This window comes from Bos javanicus, chromosome 6 (assembly GCF_032452875.1).
Source record: "Bos javanicus breed banteng chromosome 6, ARS-OSU_banteng_1.0, whole genome shotgun sequence".
NCBI classification, from domain to species: domain Eukaryota; kingdom Metazoa; phylum Chordata; class Mammalia; order Artiodactyla; family Bovidae; genus Bos; species Bos javanicus.
In genome coordinates, this window is record NC_083873.1 from 42,329,384 (window position 1) to 42,349,061 (window position 19,678).

The window sequence follows — 19,678 nt, forward strand, 5'->3', positions numbered from 1 at the left end:
GAAAGACAGAAAGACACAGAGTAAGACAGAGACACACAGAGACACAGGGAGAGGGGAAGAGAGAAGGAAGGAGGGGCAGAAAACATAAAAAGCGTGGACAGGAGAGATGAAGCAAGACTGATAAGTGCCGAAAACTGTCAAAATTCAGTGAAAGGTAAAACAAGAGTGTTAATAGTAATATTCCTTCTCCTACATTTTAGGAATTTTCTAATAAAAAAAAAAGTGTCTGAAAAGTTTTTAAAAAGTTAAACCCAAAGAGAACATTTTTTTAAAAAGAGGTAAGAATAGAAAAGAAATATACTACAGTGGTCCTCAATGTGGGAGACCTGGGTTCAATCCCTGGGTTGGGAAGATCCCCTGGAGAACGGAAAGGCTACCCACTCCAGTATTCTGGCCTGGAGAATTCCATGGACTGTAGTCCCCCCAGGGTTGCAAAGAGTCAGACACGACTGAGGGACTTTCACTTCACTTCACTTCACAGAGGTGCTCAAAGCCTGTGCCAAAGACGTTGCCCAGTATCACCTGGAATTTAGAGGAAATACGAATCCTCAGGCTTCCCACACCCGGAACCTGGTACCAATCGTGGGCCCCATGCAAGTTTGAGAAACCATGTTCTCAGAAGGATCAAAAAGCCAGAGGCTGGGTCTTTGAAAATATAAACAGTATCAGGAAGTCTGACAAGTAAGATCAAGGAAAAAAACATTAAAAATATTGAAAATAAAAAAGAAACTTGCCAGTACAGATGTGATTATACCTTAAAGTAAATAAATGAAAGAATTTTAAAAATTCTATACATAAAAATGTGAGGTGCATGCCTTACATATTTAAGACTAGAGCACAATAAGAAAATTATAATACATAACTAACTCTAATCTTCATAGATGTTCTCATCTTTTAAAATGGATATATGCTTGTTTCCATAAGAGAAATCACTATAGTAAATATGGAACACGCACTATCTGACAGAGAACCTTCGGCTCTTTTTAAAAGACCCCAGTAAATACCTCATTTAGATCTGGCGGTTTGATAGTTTTCAGCACCCACCCTAAGACAACAAGAGTACCAGCTTGTGTTGGCTAGACTCAATCCCAGGTTGTTTATGAAAAAATCCACAGCACAACAACCTTCTGGATATAATACAAAAATCAATTTAATTGCCCAATTATGCTATATGCATTTTAAGATACCTTAGCATAATTTTATGCAGTGTTAATTAACTTAAAATGGAGCCCTTAAGCCTTATGATTTCTTCTTAACATAGCAATAAACTGGGAAAGCTCTGGCCTGCAATTTTAAGCTTCCAAAGAATCAAATGTCTGTCACTGCATCAAAGGTAATCTTACATTTATATCTCAATTGTTCAATCCTGAATAATTTCCTGTTTTTTCTATTTATACTTAATAGGTTGCCATCATTTGTTTCCAAAGATAGTTAAAATTTCACCTTCTATGTCAGCCAGTGAAAGTGACAACAATCTCCTTCAAAGTAAGTTTTTAGATAAGTAACTAAAGCAGTCTGGTGGTATTTTTTTTAAAGGACTTCTCTCTTAGCTTCTGAGATCATAAGAATGTTACTTTTCAGAGCAGACACGTGTATGCCTATGGCTGATTTATGTTGATATATGGAAAAAATCATCACAATATTGTAAAGTAATTATCCTCCAATTAAAATAAATAAATTAAAAAAAAGAAATTGTGAACGGCTATGTTATATATATACAACAAAGGTCCGTATAGTCAAAGCTATGGTTTTTCCAATAGTCATGTATGGATGTGAGAGTTGGACATAAAGAAAACTGAGTCCCAAAGAATTGATGCTTTTAAACTGTGGTGTTGGAGAGGACTCTTTTGAGTCCCTTGAACTTCAAGAAGATCAAACCAGTCTCATATAGGAAATTGTTCCTGAATATTCATTGGAAGGATTAATGTTGAATTGAAGCTCCAATATGTTGGCCACCTGGCCACCTGATGCAAAGAACTGACTCACTGGAAAAGACTCTGATGCTGGGAAAGATTGAAGGCAAGAGAAGAAGGGGACGACAGAGGATGAGATGTGTGGATGGCATAACTGACTTGATGGACATGAGTCTGAGCAAGGTCCAGGAGCTGGTGATAGACAGGGAAGCCTGGCATGGTGCAGTCCGCGGGGTTGCAAAGAATAGGACACGACTGAGCGACTGAACTGCAACTGCATGTTGTGCATCTATAACAGAAAGTATTGCACATCAATTCAACTTCAATTAAGATAGATAGATAAATGAAAATTCCTCACACGTACAAAAAAAATGCTAATTTCTTAACCCTATAAAAAGTATGTCCTAGCTTTGCAATGATAAAAACAGTTTCACCTATATTCACTCTTGCGTAAACAGTGAGTTTAACTGCAAGTTAAACAGGGCAAGCATCATGTCTCATTTTAAAAACAAAGGGTCCATGGTTAATAACTCACAAACCAGGTCCACTTCCAGTCTTCAACAAGATGCTTCCCCCTAAGAACATGACAAAGCAACAAAGATTCAGACCATTCTTCCCACACAGCAGCAACACAATGAAACGTACACCTCAGGGCACCACACTGCTGCTCCCGACCTGGGAAGTGTACAGAAGTCCCTCACACCAGAACAGGGCAGCAAGGGGGTAAACTCTGGTCTATCACACGATGGCAGGACCTTTCCCTATGTCCAGATTCCAAATGCCATTCCAATTACTCTAGTGACCTGAAACATCCAGCCTCCATGAATGACTTCTAATCATGTGGGCAGCTAACCTATGATTATAATCAACAAGGGAGAGCAGGATTACCACAGAGCCAGGATTCACACGGCTCCTCCCGGCACCAGAAAAATTCATCATGGGAAGCGGGCTATGGCCCAAGGACAGAATCAAGCAAAGGAACAATTCATTAGGAAACTAAGGCCTGAAGATTAGATAGCAACAGTGAAATGCCATGTCATCATTAGGTGGTCTGGTGTTCTGAATCCCATTTATAAGCATGTCACTACTTTCTTTCCTTTATCAGCTACACTACAGCAAGTAAAGTAGCTAATGTACAGAGCTGCAATTTCAAAATTTATCACCAAAATGCCAGATATTAATAGGTACCACATGCAAAAAACTCCCTTGGTTAAATTATGTAGAGAAACAAGGGATATTAATTGGGTTGGCCAAAAGGTTCATTTGGGTTTATCCATACCACTGTGCGTAAAAAGCTGAATGAACTTTTTAGCCAAACCAATACCACCTTTTAGCACATTAACGAATCTGAGATGCCCCACATAAAGAAATATATTAAGACTTTGTTTAGTTCAGTGTCTTCCCCACAGTACTTTTGGAATACTATGACAGAGCAAAGCTCTTCTAGAAAGTAAATATGATACAGCAGAAAACTGCTGGATTAGACAGCCAAAGTTCTTGAGTTGTTTTCAGCCCTGCATAGTTTAGCTCTAAAACCTTAGAGAAATTATTTAATTTTCTTTAGGCTTCAGTGTATGACCTAATCTAGGTTTATTCTAGCTCAAAAATTCATTCTTATATGATTCCCTCACAAGAGAAACAGTTTATATAAAAGCTCTCACCTGGCTGGAAATAAAGTTTAAGAACATGTTAATCTGCAGCTAAAAACTTATTCAAATCATTATTTGCTGCTCACTGATTCTGAAAACAGTAGTTGTCAATGTCTTCCCCTAAAGGGTATCATGTGGACAGGAATATCATAGTTTGAACATGGCCTCTTTTCAAAGTCACTAAATTTTCATGCCTCGTGTATCTTAATCATTTGGAATTTTGTTTTAAAAGTGCTAAAATAGTCTTACATTTTCTCTAGGACATTCCCAAAGCAATTTAACACAAGATCTGGGGAACTAAAACTCTCATGAAGAAGGATGAACAAGTGGGAGCGTGCTGTATGACACAGGGAACCCAAAGCCAGTGCTCTGTGACAACCGGGAAGGCTGGGGTGGAGAGGGGGTGGGAAGGGACACATCTACACATATGGCTGATTCATGTTGATATATGGCAGAAACCATCCCAATATTGTAATTACCCTCTAATTTAAAATTAAATTTAAAAAAATAAATAGAAGAACAAAAAAGATTCTACTTTCTGAACATTGTAAATTGTTAAGCATACAAAGACGTCTTCAATCAATAAATTTAAGTGGTGATTTTTAAAAAAAAACAAAGAAGAAAGATGAAAACACACCAGTGGGGAGAAGGGAAATCCCAGTCAGCCTGAGAGATGCAGCCCGACTCACATACACCATGGATGCAGAAAAAGCTGCTTTCTCACAGGCTGGTTCTGCCCTACCCTGGTACCTTATTGCCAAGAACTAACAATCCACCTCTACTCCTCCCAACAAGTTCCCATGACAGATGGAGCATAGGTTTCTCAATGACAATTCTGGAAATTAAAAGGTATATTTAGTTCAAATACAGCAAACATAAGTAGGCTTTAAAAATAGAGAGTCAGCTCTATCACATGACCATTTGCTGACATACTATATGCTACAAATCTGAACCAGAAAATACCTCTTTTGATTTTTCCTCTTTGGTAAATCTTCCAAATTTCTCTATCATTTCAGCCACAAATATAACATCCATCTTGTCCGAAAAGTTGGCTGCTTCCACAGTGTAAGCTAATAACTGTCGGGCTGTAGCCACAGCGTTGGTAAGATTGAGGGGCATCTGTATTAAAAAGGCAAAAAAGAAGCACTTAGCAAGTGAAGTGAAAGTCGCGCAGTCGTGTCCGATTCTTTGTGACACCATGGACTGTATAGTCCATGGAATTCTCCAGGCCAGAATACTGGAGTAGGTAGCCTTTCCCTTCTCCAAGGGATCTTCCCAACCCAGGGATCGAACCCAGGTCTCCCACATTGCACCTTACCTTTGCATTTCAAAACATGGCAATTTCAAAACTCTTTATCACCGATTCACTACGACCTTCGTAAAACGCTTTTTCCAAAACTAAGACAAATTTTATTGGAAACTAACTGAAGGAATTTTCTTTTTTTAACTTAGAATGAAATAAAACAGCACATAAAAACACATCAGGGAGGGACTTCCCTGGTGGTCCAGTGGTTCTAATGCAGGGGATGTGGGTTTGATCCCTGGTCAGGGAACTAAGATCCCACATGCTACAGCACAGCCAAAAGATAAAAATAACAAAGTTAAAAGTTTAAAAAGAAAAAGAAAAATCAGGGAAGCGGCCTGCACCATCTCTTCATCTGTATCTATCCAAATCCTATATATACTCAATTCCAATTGCCTAGTAACACCTTTCCCAAGTATTCCAGCCAGGAGGGATCAACATCTCCCCTGGAACTCCTGCCACCTGGGAGTATGAACCACTTATTTAGCACTTATCTATACTGCCATGCACGGCCTGTAATGTTTTTCATTTGTTTATTATTGACTTAAACACAACTCAGCACCAACCATTACAAAAAGTGTATACCAGGTGCAAAGAAGCGTAAGAAAATGTGTGAAAGAAACCACCTGCCAGCTGCTTATAATCGGCTATGGTTTTAAAAAAGACATAGAAGCAGAGATGAGAAAAGGCACACTAAAAAGACAAGCACGACAAGGGATCTCTTGTGACAAAGGGATTATAAAAGGAACTGAAGAGGGGGCCTCCCAGGTGCTCTTGAAGAATGGTTGGGATTCTGTTTGGGGATACAGATGCTAAGTTATTCAAGCAAAGGCATAAAGCCAGGCCATACCTGGAAAGGAAGAGTAATGCCAGAGAGGGCTGTGAATACTGGTTGAGAAGAACAGGTCTGATCCCAAAGACACAGTCCACGAAAGTATAGACACCAAATCCTTACGCTTTACTAGTAGTAAAAAAAACTTATGTATTTGGTGTGAGCACCACGTCTTATTAGCAACCTCAGAAGATCTGAAGACTTTCCAGTTACCTGATTAAACATATAAAGAACTCTAGTGACATCGTTCGCATACTGGCAGCGGGAATAATCATCATCCGCCCAAAAGCCACCTCGATCACATCTGCGCCAGGCCTTTCTCTCATCCTGTGCGTTCCCAGGGTAGATCCCACTGCCGTGGGCGTTCCGAGTACACTGCAGATACGCGGTGATGCCCGCCAGTGTTCTGGGCCACCTAGAGAGACGAAGACACGAGAGAACCTACGCTGACACAATAACAGCAGGGGAAAATCGAGGATCAGGACGTGTCACACGGAATCAGAGGAAAATCAAGAAGAAACAGAACTCCTTTAACAATAAAGGCAAAAACAAAAAAAGCTAAAATGAACTAAAACCATTGTAAGGTATCAGCTGAATAAATTTTAATGCCGTAACAGAATATTTTCCTAAAATATTCTAAATACAACCACGGAAATTGTACCTTATCAAGCAGAAAAGAAAAATGGTGCACCAAATGGTCTTATGTTTCTTTAATTACTGTTACTGTATCGTTGGCTTATACAATCATTAGGTATATAGGGTCAGAATCTTTTCCAGTATGAATAGAATTTGGCCTTTCACAGAAAGACAGTTAGTATACTTGCAGAAAGGACTGCCATCCTTAAAGTGGCCTGCCTGCAATGCTGGCCCTTCAGTGGCACCCAGGAATTTGGGGCTTTTTGTGTTCACAGTTAACTGGTAAGAGTGATTCACTTTACCTAGACAGTCTGCGGAAGCCATATGGTGTGTGCTGAGCACCTGCTTTCATCCTGAGGGTCTAAAGTTTTGGAATGAGATAGACAGAGGTTGCCTTTATGAACATTTCCCAACAGGAGTTTTGGATGCTGAGACTACAATCGTCTTCCCTGGGCAAAAACACTATACAGAGGCTGCTGCCTTTTCAAGGCTGGAGGAGGGGTAGGCTCTGCATGAGCCTCCTGGGAGACAGAGATAATCAAGAACTTACACACTGATCGCCCCAGAATCCATCTGTGTCTTTTCCCCTTATTATCCGCCTAGGTATATTACTACATCACTACATCTGAGCTGTGACCACAGCTGCATGCTGAGTCCTGTGAGTCCTTTCAACAAACTTTTGCACTTGGGAAGTGGTCTTGAAAACATCCAATAACATATACAACCAAATTTATCTGAGTGAAACCCAGATAAATTGCATAGGTACTGTGCAAGTGACTACACCAACCTGCTGGCGTGAAATCAGCACTAACTGGACTGGGAGAAATCTTTGTTATTTGAGCTCTATTTCTCCAAAACTGGGAATGAAAATAATGTATTTAATAAAAGCTACAGATGACTTACAACATATGAACTTCTAAATTATAATATCAGCCACACCAAAATGTAATGCATTATCAAAAACTGTATAAATAGATCAAGCAATGCTAAACTAAATTTTATTAATGCAGTGGAAGTTCTAACTGTATTATATCTTAAGGAGTGTCAAAAGATAAATAATTCATTAATCAGTTAAACAGATTCTTCTTCTATTTTTAAAAATGAAAACACTCCAAAACTATAAGTAAAGACAGATAATACACCATAAATAGAAAATATCCTATGATTATTTAATAAAGGCATTGAATGTAACAAAATTAACAAATGGTATCTATTTCACTTCAAAGTATACTGTATAAATATTACAAGTTAACAGTTAATCCACATAAAAGACTTATCTGTTGGCAACAATAAATTATGATTTCCACGCACACATTATCCAGAAGAATTTTAAATGGGGGAGGAGAAAGGAAAGTCAAAAGGCAATTTAAAAAAAAAAATCAATGAAGAACTAGCTGAGCTAAAGTTGTCATTGCTTCTTCACCTTGGACTTGAAAGAATAACAACAAAGAGTTTTTTTCTTATCCGTAAAAATCAGACTTATAGCCACAAGGCAGCAAAAATACCAATCACAGACAGTGTAAACCAACCGTGTATTCAAAAATCTCTATGCTGCTTTAAAGAGCTACATATTTCCCTTCATTTATATTAACTATAAACTGATTATTAAAATCCTGAACATAAAGCATTTTAGGTAAATAATAAGTTTAAAGATAATGTTTTAAAGCAACTTTGAAAGAAAGGGGAGTCTAAAGTAAAAGTTGTTACCGCTCACAAATTCTAAACTTTCTATTAAAAAGCAAAAACAAAACCACAGCATTTAAGTCAATCTGCTTATCCTAACAGGGTCCAACACTAGAGGCTCCCCAGCTTTCAGGCCACCCAACAGCTTTCTTGACTGGGTGTGTGTTTCTGCTAAGTACAATGTCTACTGACTGTCTGCAGTTAAAACTGAATTAACACAACAAAACCTTCCAAAGGCCATCCAAAAAAAGCCCCTCAGAAACAGGAAATGCTGTTAACCTGTCTGAATTTCACATTATTTGAGTGGAATTTCCAAAATGTTTCTTAAGGTAGTGGTTCTTAACTACTACAACAAAACTACAAAATAAAAATAAACACTTCTGGCTCAACCTTCAGAGACTCATCAATCAATAGATCTGAGATAAAGTTCAGGCACCTGTTTTTACTTTTAGTTTCCATAAATGATTCTGAAATCACCATTCTAAAGGGCAGTCCTTAGATATATAAGGATATATATGTGAATAAAGTCAAAGTGAAGTCGCTCAGTCGTGTCCGACTCTTTGCAACCCAATGGACGGTAGCCTACCAGGCTCCGAGATCCATGGGATTTTCCAGGCAAGAATACTGGAGTGGGCTGCCATTTCCTTCTCCAGGGGATCTTCCCAACCCAGGGATCGAACCTGGGTCTTCTGTATTGCAGACAGACGCTTTACCGTCCTGAGCCACTAGAGTGATCCTATTATATATGTGAATACATTTCTCAAATTCTTACTGAAGACAGGAGACCAATTACATACATCGATACTTCCGTGGTGGCTCAGATGGTAAAGCGTCTGTCTATAATGCGGGAGACCTGGGTTCGATCCCTGGGTCAGGAAGATCCACTGGAGAAGGAAATGGCAGTCCGCTCCAGTACTACTGCCTGGAAAATCCCATGGACGGAGGAGCCTGGTAGGCTACAGTCCATGGGGTCCCAAAGAGTCAGACACGACTGAGCTACTTCACTTACTCACTTACTTACTTATGCCTTTGAGAATAAAAAGAATTGGGGCAAATCAGCCCCTTTCAGCACTCTTCAAGTCACTGACCTGAAATCTCCTTTATTGTTCACCACCCTCTCAGGAGGACAGTACTGTGCAGAGCTTTCTAAGACCACAATATCCACGGTTCTTGTATTGTTCCCACGTTTGGTCTGGACGTGGCAGCCCCAATTTCCAGTCGATCCAGCCTGAATATTAGAAATGGTTAGGGCACTGCATGAAGAAAGAGTTTAAAGAGAGAAAATATGGTTAGGCAAGAAGGGAGACAACATGTGCTTCGATCATGCATTTAGCAAACATGAATGTGTGCTGGAGGCTAAGCGCTTGCTAGATAAAAATGAATAAAAAAAACGATCCCTCCGTTTAAGTACTTCAGCAGCAAGTCAAGAGCTGGCTGTAACATAAGAATGAATGGAGGGCAGTGGCACTGAGACTCCAGGAAAAGGGAGAGCAGGCCATGCCACAGAGGGAAACCAAGCACCAAAACAGAAACATCACAGCACTGCCTTCAGCAAAACTAATGGAGAGGCTATGTTTTCCGTTTTGTATCTAAGTTCATTCGTATCTGTTTCTTTAGATTTCACATATAAGGGATAAAAACAGAAACAGACCCACAGACATAGTAAACTAACTTATGGTTCTCAAAGGGAAAGGAGGGAAGAAGGATAGATTGAGTTTGGGATTAACATATACATACTACTACACATGAAACAGGCAACCCACAAGGACCTAGTGTATAGCACAGGAACTATACTCAATATTTTGTAATAACCTATAAGGGAAAGAATCTGGAAAATATATCTATACACACACAGATCTAACTGAATCACTTTGTACACCTGAAACCAACACAACGTTGTAAATCAACTACACTGCAATAAGAAAAAAGAGGAAAAAAAAAAAAAATCAAAAGCCTAACAATTAAAAAACTAGCAGGGAAGTTACCAAGTTACATCTTGGGAATTCTAGGGAAAATATTCAAGCATGAAGGAGACTAATATAAAGTGTGTAATTAATATTTAAAATGAAATATCTTATGGAAAAGGGGGGAAACCTATTAAGTCTCTAAAAAGATTTAATAAATTACCAATTAAGGCTTTTAAAAAAGTAGCTTTTCATTTAAAAGTATACTTCAACTTCTAATAACAGCTATATTTCTGAACAGCTGTCAGAAAATTCAACTTTCAAGATGACATCATAATTCTCTAATATAAAACCTATTAATTAAGAGCAAATGGCAGAATCTTCAATTAACCTTTATTCCCCCCACATGATCTATCATACTTTGCTTTTATGTAGATACAGATAAATCATTAGACATAAAGCATGTATCATTTTAATTAACTCACTAAAGACTGTCTTGAAGTTACTATACATTTTTGTAGCTTCCTAAATCATTAATGGCTACACAACAATAAATGCTCTAATAAAGACTTTGAGGGACTGTGATTTTGAACCAAAGAAAATGTTTATCATCTTTACTAAGTTAAATACATTAACATATTAAAATAGGTATACTCAAGGTAAAACGACACAGAAGAGTTTGACATTAAATTTAAATAACCAAAACATTGCCAACTAGAATTCTACTTTATATGACTCTACTGAACCAGGAAGAAGTATATAAAAATTCTGGGCAATAAAAAGCATTCTCAAATCCAGAAGTCCCCATATTTTCTCAGTTCATGGTACCTTCACTGACTAGATAACTTTCACAGTGCCCCTAGCCTAAAAGAAACACCTAGGGTGGTTGCAATGACTACACGAAATCCTAAAACTGTGTATATATGTCCTAATACCTTACAGCCATTTGAAAAAAAAAAAAATCAATTTAAAATAAATATTTCATTCTTACATAACCACAACTGCTTCCTAATGGGTTGCGCATGCTTACTGGGCACTCCAAAATTAATCAGATACAGATCAGACAATGATATCTCTATTTCTTATTCCACAATGATTTTCATACAGTACTTGCTTTGTACCATAGTAATTGTCAAAATACCAGTATCTAAGATGTGACACAAACAAAAGGGAGGCAGCATGATGTAATGTCAACACCCTAACTGCCTGGAGCTGGTAGCTGTGAGATGTCCAGGAATGTCCAGTATCACTATGCTCAAACACTCAAAATACCCCACAGCACCTCTGTCCACTCACTGTAGCATCCCAGAGCATGTTAGCACACGCTCTGGGGGAAATGGTCCTAACATTTTTTAAAGATAACTTTCAGCAATACCTTCAATGTCTAAAACCAATTATCAGAATAAATTTTTCAAGAATCCTCAACACAACACATTAGGAGATTTAAGGAGAAGGGGGTAGCTTCAATTTCAATGTCCAGGAAAAATACAAACTCCAGTTCTTATTAATGAAGGCTCAATGACATGCAAAGACCAATGAAGAATCAAGAGGTCCATGAGGCTACCCAATCCAATAACCACATATTTCCTTCTCCTACAACTTTCTATTATTCTGGAGCTAACTCCAGGTAAAGGACTTCCCAGTCTTCATATGAAAGACTTTCACTTTAGTAAGTATTCCTATCAACAAAAAACCATTGTGCGAAGTTGCTATCCTTTGAATTAATTTTTTTAATGCTAATGGAATTTAGATTAAGTTAAACATGACAGAGAAATGAATTTATAAAGTAAATCTGGTTACTTGTTACAAAATTGAAGAAGCCTAAATTGAAGCTCTTGGAACTATATTCAATACCCTGTGATGAACCATAATAGAAAAGAATCTGAAAAAGTGTGTGTGTATATATATAAGTATGTATATATATAACTGAGGCACTTTGCTATATAGCAGAAATTAACACAGCACTATAAATTAACTAAACTTCAGTAAAACTTTAAAAAATAAAGCTTTTATTCAGACAAGAGTTCTATTACATTTTTAAAGCTTTGCTACTGCTAAGTCACTTCAGTCATGTCCGACTCTGTGCGATCCCATAGACAGCAGCCCACCAGGCTCCCCCGTCCCTGGGATTCTCCAGGCAAGAACACTGGAGTGGGTTGCCATTTCCTTCTCCAATGCATGAAAGTGAAAAGTGACAGTGAAGTTGCTCAGTCGTGTCCGACCCTCAGCTACCCCATGGACTGCAGCCTTCCAGGCTCCTCTGTCCATGGGATTTTCCAGGCAAGAGTACTGGAGTGGGGTGCCATTGCCTTCTCCTACTGTTGTACTGCTGCTGCTGCTAAGTCGCTTCAGTCGTGTCCGATGCTGTGCAACCCCATAGACGGCAGCCCACAGGCTCCGGCGTCCCTGGGATTCTCCAGGCAAGAACACTGGAGTGGGCTGCCATTTCCTTCTCCAATGCATGAAAGTCAAAGTGAAAGGGAAGTCGCTCAGTCGTGTCCGACTCTTCGCGACCCCATGGACTGCAGCCTACCAGGCTCCTCTGTCCATGGGATTTTCCAGGCAGGAGTACTGGAGTGGGGTGCATACTATATGTCAATTATTGTCTACTCAGACAATAAACTACTTCAAGTCTACAATTTGGTAACTTCTAACATATGTATACACTTGTGAAATTATCACCACAGTAAAAACAATGTAACAGACTCTTCTCACTGGGACTTAATACACTGATGCAAAGAATACCCAAAACATTCCTAACAGTCTTAACCCCTAGTAAGCGAACTCTGCTTCTGGTAATAGTAGAGTGAAAGAAAGTGTGAGTTGCTCAATCGTGTCTGACTCTTTGTGACCCCATGGACGGTAGCCCTCCAGGCTCCTCTGTCCGTGGAATTCTCCAGGCAAGAATACTGGAGTGGATTGACATTCCTTTCTTGGCTCCTATCAAACCACACTCCCGACATTTAACAGCTATAAGCTGTAGACAAACTACAGTCAACTATCTGAACACATGGTGAGTGATCCAAAGTGAGCAGAAGCCAAAGAGGAACTGACTTTAGAAAAAAGAGATTGGCACTGGGGAGTAACCAGGAAATTTTTTTAATGACTTTTGCCAAAGGGCAGGCATTATTCAAAAAGAAACTCAAAATCTGAGTGGTTGAAAAATCAGAGACAGAGGTGAAAGCAGCCTGGCTAGAAGCCCAAACTTGTGCATATATAATTCACCCAGTTCTTTAACTGATCCCTGACCTACATGCAGACACAGCAAACACCAAGCAGATTTCAGTGGCTGCCTACTACACAAAAGCCAGATCCAGGAGTTTTAGCTTAACCAAAAGCTAACTGCTCAATGAAACAAAATCAGCTGTCTTTGAGAAGAATACAAAAGAATCCAGAGTCAGGGGTCAGCAAACGTTTTCTTTGAAGGCCACACAGTAAATACTTTAGGTTTTGCTGACTGAGAAGCAATACTATTTGGAAGGTATCTGTATAACCATTTGATAGGTAACCATTTAAAACTATAAAAAAAATTAATAGGCCAGATTTGTCCCGTAAGCTGTACTTTGTCAGCTTCTCCACAGCAAATCATTCACAATATCTAGGATACAATCCAACATTACCAGACATATAAATAATACTTTTTAAAGTAGAAAATATAAACCATATTCATAAAAAATAAGCAGGGCGATGACCCCCATATAACCCAGATACTAAGAGGCAAGGATTTAAGGGTTTCTACTATAAAAGTTCAAAGACATAAATGAAAATATGCTTCTAAGGAAATCTCAGAAGAGAAAGAGAAATTATGAAACAGAATATTCAAACCTCAAAATTCCCAGACTTGAGACTGAACTCAGAGAACTATTAGTTTCTTGGTAGTTTTTTCATGCACTTTTGTAATACTACATAAAGTACCTCAGTAGAAAGTTATAGCTCTATCCTTAAATATTCAAGTTGAGGTCTAACGTCATAAAATTGATAAAAAGGAAAGAGAAAAACATAGAAAAGGCTTGGAGAGATACTCAGAGACAGAGGCAGAGAGCAGGAAAGAGAAAATTCAATGCCTACAGATTAACATATCACCAAAATAAAATACAATGAGTGATAACATTTATTTTTATCCTGTTTTTTGTACTTTAACTTCATTCAAACTAACTATTGTGGCACTTGCACCAACCATGAGGTTAACAGGTAGTATACTGTTTTATACTAACAGGATGAAAAAGGCAGTATCTTAAAATGCAACATTAATCATAAGACAGTGAAAATTAGGTGATTCCTAGAAGTGAAATTCTGCGCTTATTAATAGCAGCAGGAAATAGTTGGAAATTAAGTTTGGTAAAAAAAAAAAAAAAAAGGTTACATTTTTTCCTCTTAAAACTTTAAACAGAAAGTCTCCAGCTTTTAAAGTGTTTCCCTTCTACCTTATGCTTTTTTTACCTTCAAAACTAGATGGAAAAGATAAATAAAAGATAACTTTCAAAGATAAATAACAATCAGAAAAAGAAATGTCAGACATTTGCTTTTTAAATGCAAGAAGGTAAAATATTAATTTAAACGTCAACTAAACATTACAATTTCTGAGATGATAAATAAAATCTACAGAGACAATTCCTCATCTAAAAAAGTTTACCTTGCAATCAATGAGCAGTTGTGAATCATGTTCTTTTCAACAAAGATACCTTGGGATTCATCAGTTTCGACTATTCGCCCGTCTTGATACCATAACACTTGCATGTCTTGATCGATATATGAAGCCATGCACTGGAAAGGAAGGCTGTCTCCTTCAAATACAACTTGTCGATGAGACGGAGTCATGTAGAAAGATGGTAATTCAAGGGGAGGGTCTAGAGACAGGAGAACAAAGACTCAGTAAACAAATACTATATTCACACTACAGAACTTAAAATTATAGAAGTTCGAATTGAAATCTTAAAAATGGAAAAACAAATTCCTCAGTAATCAGCATTCTAGTTTTACCATCAACAAAGATGTTGCTGAATTAAGAGGATCCAAGATGAAAACACCATTAAATAAAATTAAAATTAAACCATTTCACGTCACTTTTACAAAGCTGATATATTTCTTTCCAATAAGAAAAATAAAAGAAGGAAATCTTAAACTACATATGCAAAAACGTACACAAATATCACAGCCCATCAAAAACCTTTAAAATATTCAGTCTCTAACATAACAATTCTACTTTTAGTAGCAAGCTATCCTAAATAGCTAATACGTAAAGATGTACGTAAGGAAATTAATCTTGTTAATGTTTATGGAGTGAGAAATTAACAACCTAAATATGCAGTAATAAAGAAATTATTGTGGCTATATCCCTATAATGTAAAAATAAAAGTTATGGCTATATATATATAATGAATTGGTATGCATCTTTTATATCAGTATGATGAGGAAACAAGTTTACATTATTTCAAGTTTAAAAATGATACAAAATAATATTAGAGTATGGTATTTTGGATAAAACATAATAAAAAGGTAGAAAATTGGTTATGTATACCAAGGTATCTTTGATGTTAGCTACCTATGAGTGATAAGAATGTTAAGTATGGATTTTGGTTTTTTTTTTCCTTCTTTCAGTTTTTTCATTTTTCCCCCCAGCTTTATGGAGGTATAATTGACAAAATTATAAGATATTTAAAGTGTACACCAAGGTGATTTCTTATGTGTACACATTATTTCTTTTCATAAATCTTTAATCCAATGAGCACACTTCACATGTGAAACAACAATAATGATGAAAATAAAAGGAAAAAACTGATAGGGTTGTTTATTTCCAAGCACAGAGACTAAACTAGAACCTCCCTCTATCATTATAAGGACTGTTTCTTGTTTTTTCTGGTTTTTCTTTTTCATTAAACACATGGTAAATGTATTATTTCCCTCAAGTCTTCAGGTATTCTGGAAAATCATGATTTTCAACAAATATGCTATTTCATTGAATGGACTGTCATAAGTAAGCCAATGCCCTATTTTTCAGAATTTAAGATATGTTCTTATATAAAATCTGAAGATTTACACACATAGCTGATGATTTCTCAAGAATTAAGCCCTACTTGCAGAATTAGCTATATCAAGTTGTACCAATTCTCTAAGAACACTAATACTTACTGCCAAGCCACCCTTCAAAAACAGCTGTATCAATTCATACCCTATCAATAAAACGCATGATTGCATCCTGAGATTTTAGCACTATCAACGTATTACTGATTTGCTATTAGAAAATATGAAGATCTATACTATTTATTGAAATTGAATTTCATTAAGAAAGCTGTTCAGAACCTAAGAACTTTAAATGCCAATTGAAAAAAACATTTTTTAATTCAACTGACTTAACTGTTGACAAAAACTGAATATTATCAAATTCATGAAGAGTGATGGCTACAATCGGTTCCAACATACAAAAAGAATTCTGAAGTTTGTCAGGAAACGCATGGCAGCAAGCAAAACACAGTTAACCGTTTCTCAGCTTTTCTTCCTTACCGCATGTCAACAGCTCCTGCTTCACACCTGTGACTGGCTGGGCCTGAAGAGACTTGGGATAAACACACCGTGTGTCCCGTACCGTGATGTTTCTCTCCTTTACCCAGCGATGCATCCACAGTATGTTACAATCACACAGCAGATACTCAGTCTGAAATTCTCTGTAGCACACAAAATGCAATTTACACAGTATGGTTAATGAATTAAATTGCACTTTTGCTTTACATTGGCTTAGTCTTTGGTGACAAGCACACACCTGCTCAATCTCACCTAGGGCACATACTGTACCATCAACTGCTTATGGTTTCCTTCCCAGCGAGATGATGTCGAATGTCTGACCCCAAAATCCCTTCCCACCTGATCCTGGACTGACTCGGCTTTCAATCAAAGATGGTATGTTAACAAAATAGTTTCATCATCTATGAAACATACTTCTGAAGCCCAGGGTACTGGAATATCACATCCACATTCCTTTTGTCTATCAAACTTATACGGATATGTCATCAGGGCTGTGGCACTATTACTGGAAACTGAAGCTTTCCCCATTTCTTCTAGCATCATTGCCATGTTCTTGGCTTAAATGTCTGCAAACTCTTAATTCTGACAGCATAAAGCAACATATGACGGCTTTGCATGGTTATATTCTGTTTTTCTGATTAGGATGACTAACTTCTAATTCCTAAGAACCACCTTCTGGTGAGTTTACAGCATTATCTTTTATAAACACTGACAATTTTGCTCAATTTTTGCATGAAAATACTTCTTACATTCCTGCTATCTAGGATTTCAAAAGTCAGATCATTTTTGCAGTCTTTATTTCCTAAACTTCACAGAAATGGCTGACATAAGCCCACTAAAAGGAGATGTCTTCACTAAAAAGCAGTTTTCTGGGTAAGAATGTTAATAGTACCAAAAAGACCAGATAAGAGTTTGAGGCAGGGTGTAGGAGCCACAACTCCTAGTTGTGGCATGTGGGATCTAGTTCCCTGACTGGGGATTGAATCCAGGCCCCATGCAATGGGAACACAGACTCTTAGCCACTGGACCACCAGGGAAGTCCCAGAGCCATGGGTGATACTTGGTGGAAGTGTTTTCCAGGCAAAGGCCTCACAAGTGCAAAGGCCCTGAGGCAGAAGCATGTCTGCCTGGCATCTTGGAGGATTACTATGGAAGAGGGGGACTTGACTGGACTTGAGATCAGGGAAGAGTCAGGGAACAAGATGATCCAAAGCCTGTTCACTATGGCAAGTTAGTGGCTTTTACTTTGATCTGAAAAATGACTGCAAATTTTTAAGCATATGAAAATAATACCTGTCAAAAAAATTATTTTTTATAATTATGCGATAATTATTATCTGTCTCAGAGAAAGAGAAAATCACATGACATCCCTTATTGTGAAATCTTAAAAGAAATGATACAAATGAACTTACTTTCAAAACACAAAGAGACTCAGACTTAGAAAACAGAACTCATGGTTGCTGGGGGGAAGGAATAGTTAAGGACTTTGGGAAGGTCCTGTACACACTGCTATATTTTAAATGGATAATCAACAGAGACCTATTGTATAGCATATGGAACTCTGTTCAATGTTATGTGCCAGCCTGGATGGGAGGGGAGTTTGGGGAGAATGGTTGCGTGTATATGTATGGCTGAATCCCTTCACTGTTCACCTGAAACTATCTCAACATTGTTAATCAGCTATACCTCAATAAAAAAATACTTTGGGTATTAAAAATAAAATTAAATTTAAAAAAAGAAAAAAAAAGTTTGATGTAGGGATTCTAGAAGTACATACATATGTCTGCCATAATGGTGAGAAGCCCCTTGAGCACCTAACCCATTGGCTTTATTCCAATGAAAGCTGCTAAATGAGACTGAAATGATAAATTTACAAAACTAAAGATGAAAAGGAGGGCAGGGAAAGGAAAAAGAAAGGGGAGGGGAAGGGGGGAAAGATAAGAAGTGAGCATACATCAAACAGGCAGCTGGCAGAGAAGACATCTTTCACTGGAAAAAGAGACTCAAGTCTGTATGTCACAATAAAAATTTGAAAAACCATTGTATTTAACTGTAATTCCAATAGGAATCAGTAAAAGTTATGCTTTGAGACATATTAATGCTACTGAAAATACAGTAAGCTTCGAAAGTAACTCCTAGACAATCTAATCTCTCACTTAACAAAATTGGTTTTGGGTGTAAAAAAAAAAAAACTCAGCCAATTTTAAAGCTACAGAGAACTGTGTAAATATGACCATACACTGACTTCATAAAGCAGACATTCTACATAAGCATGCCTAAAAATATCAGCAATAAGCTGTGAATTCAGTTTGGGGATGGAGTCACAGGATAAAATTAATCTCTAAAACATAACATGAAGTGAAGTGTTAGTCGCTCAGTTGTGTCTGACTCCTTGTGACCCACCCCATTGACTGAGACTCTCCAGGCTCTTCTGTCCATGGGATTCTCCAAGCAAGAATACTGGAGCGGGTTGCCATTTCCTTCTCCAGAAGATCTTCCCAACCCAGGGATGGAACCCAGGTCTCCTATATTGCAGGCAGACTCTTTACCATGTAAGCCACCAGGAAAGCTCTCAAAGAACAACGTAAGTCTTAACTATAAACTCTTCATAAGAAGGGAGGCTTATTTTATACTTTGGGGATTTAATTAGGTAAACAAAATATTTTCTAATTTGGAAACACAAAGAAAAAAATTACCAACCTATTTAAATATAAATTAGAGAGATAAGAGTATTCTAAGAAGAAAATGGTTGCTCTAGCCTGACACACATTATTAAGGTTTATGGTATGTTTTTCAATGTGAATGCAAACTCTCAAGTGAGATTCTAATTATTGCAAAATCACAAAATTTTCCCATGAAGTCTCTTAAGCCATATAATAACTGTTTTTAATTTTCAGACACTCAGATACATTTACAAAAACAGGAAGAAAAAATTCTTACTTACAAAGATCGTAATGAGCCAAGATAATCAAAAGTTCCTTGAGATAATGAAGAAAACAAGTTCCCTGAAAGGTTTCTGGAAAAAAGGAAATAACTTTACTGTAAGAAAGGTGAACAATTATATATCATTTTATATTATATTTCCTAAAACATCCTATTATTAAATACTGTTATTAAGAAGTTACGAAAGTTGTTTTAAATCTCATAGAAAGAAGTATCTAGTAAATATTTTCTCCAAAGTTGAAGAAGAAAATTAACCTTATATAAAGCAATAAATAAAATTACTGCTGGATAAGGAT

At 37.4% G+C, this 19,678-nt stretch overlaps 1 protein-coding gene across 4 annotated transcripts in view; it reads right to left on the reverse strand.

The window, feature by feature from the left end:
- The window catches only part of ADGRA3 (adhesion G protein-coupled receptor A3), a 132,656-nt gene that overhangs the window by 53,388 nt on the left and 59,590 nt on the right, over positions 1-19,678 (reverse strand). For all 4 annotated transcript variants that reach the window (XM_061419785.1, XM_061419784.1, XM_061419787.1 and 1 more), the window contains 6 exons: positions 19,384-19,455; positions 16,422-16,582; positions 14,554-14,767; positions 9,105-9,269; positions 5,911-6,112; positions 4,526-4,681 (listed from right to left, as the gene is read on the reverse strand). In XM_061419785.1, the coding sequence (XP_061275769.1) occupies positions 4,526-4,681; positions 5,911-6,112; positions 9,105-9,269; positions 14,554-14,767; positions 16,422-16,582; positions 19,384-19,455 (970 nt within the window). The remainder of the gene's footprint in view (positions 1-4,525; positions 4,682-5,910; positions 6,113-9,104; positions 9,270-14,553; positions 14,768-16,421; positions 16,583-19,383; positions 19,456-19,678) is intronic.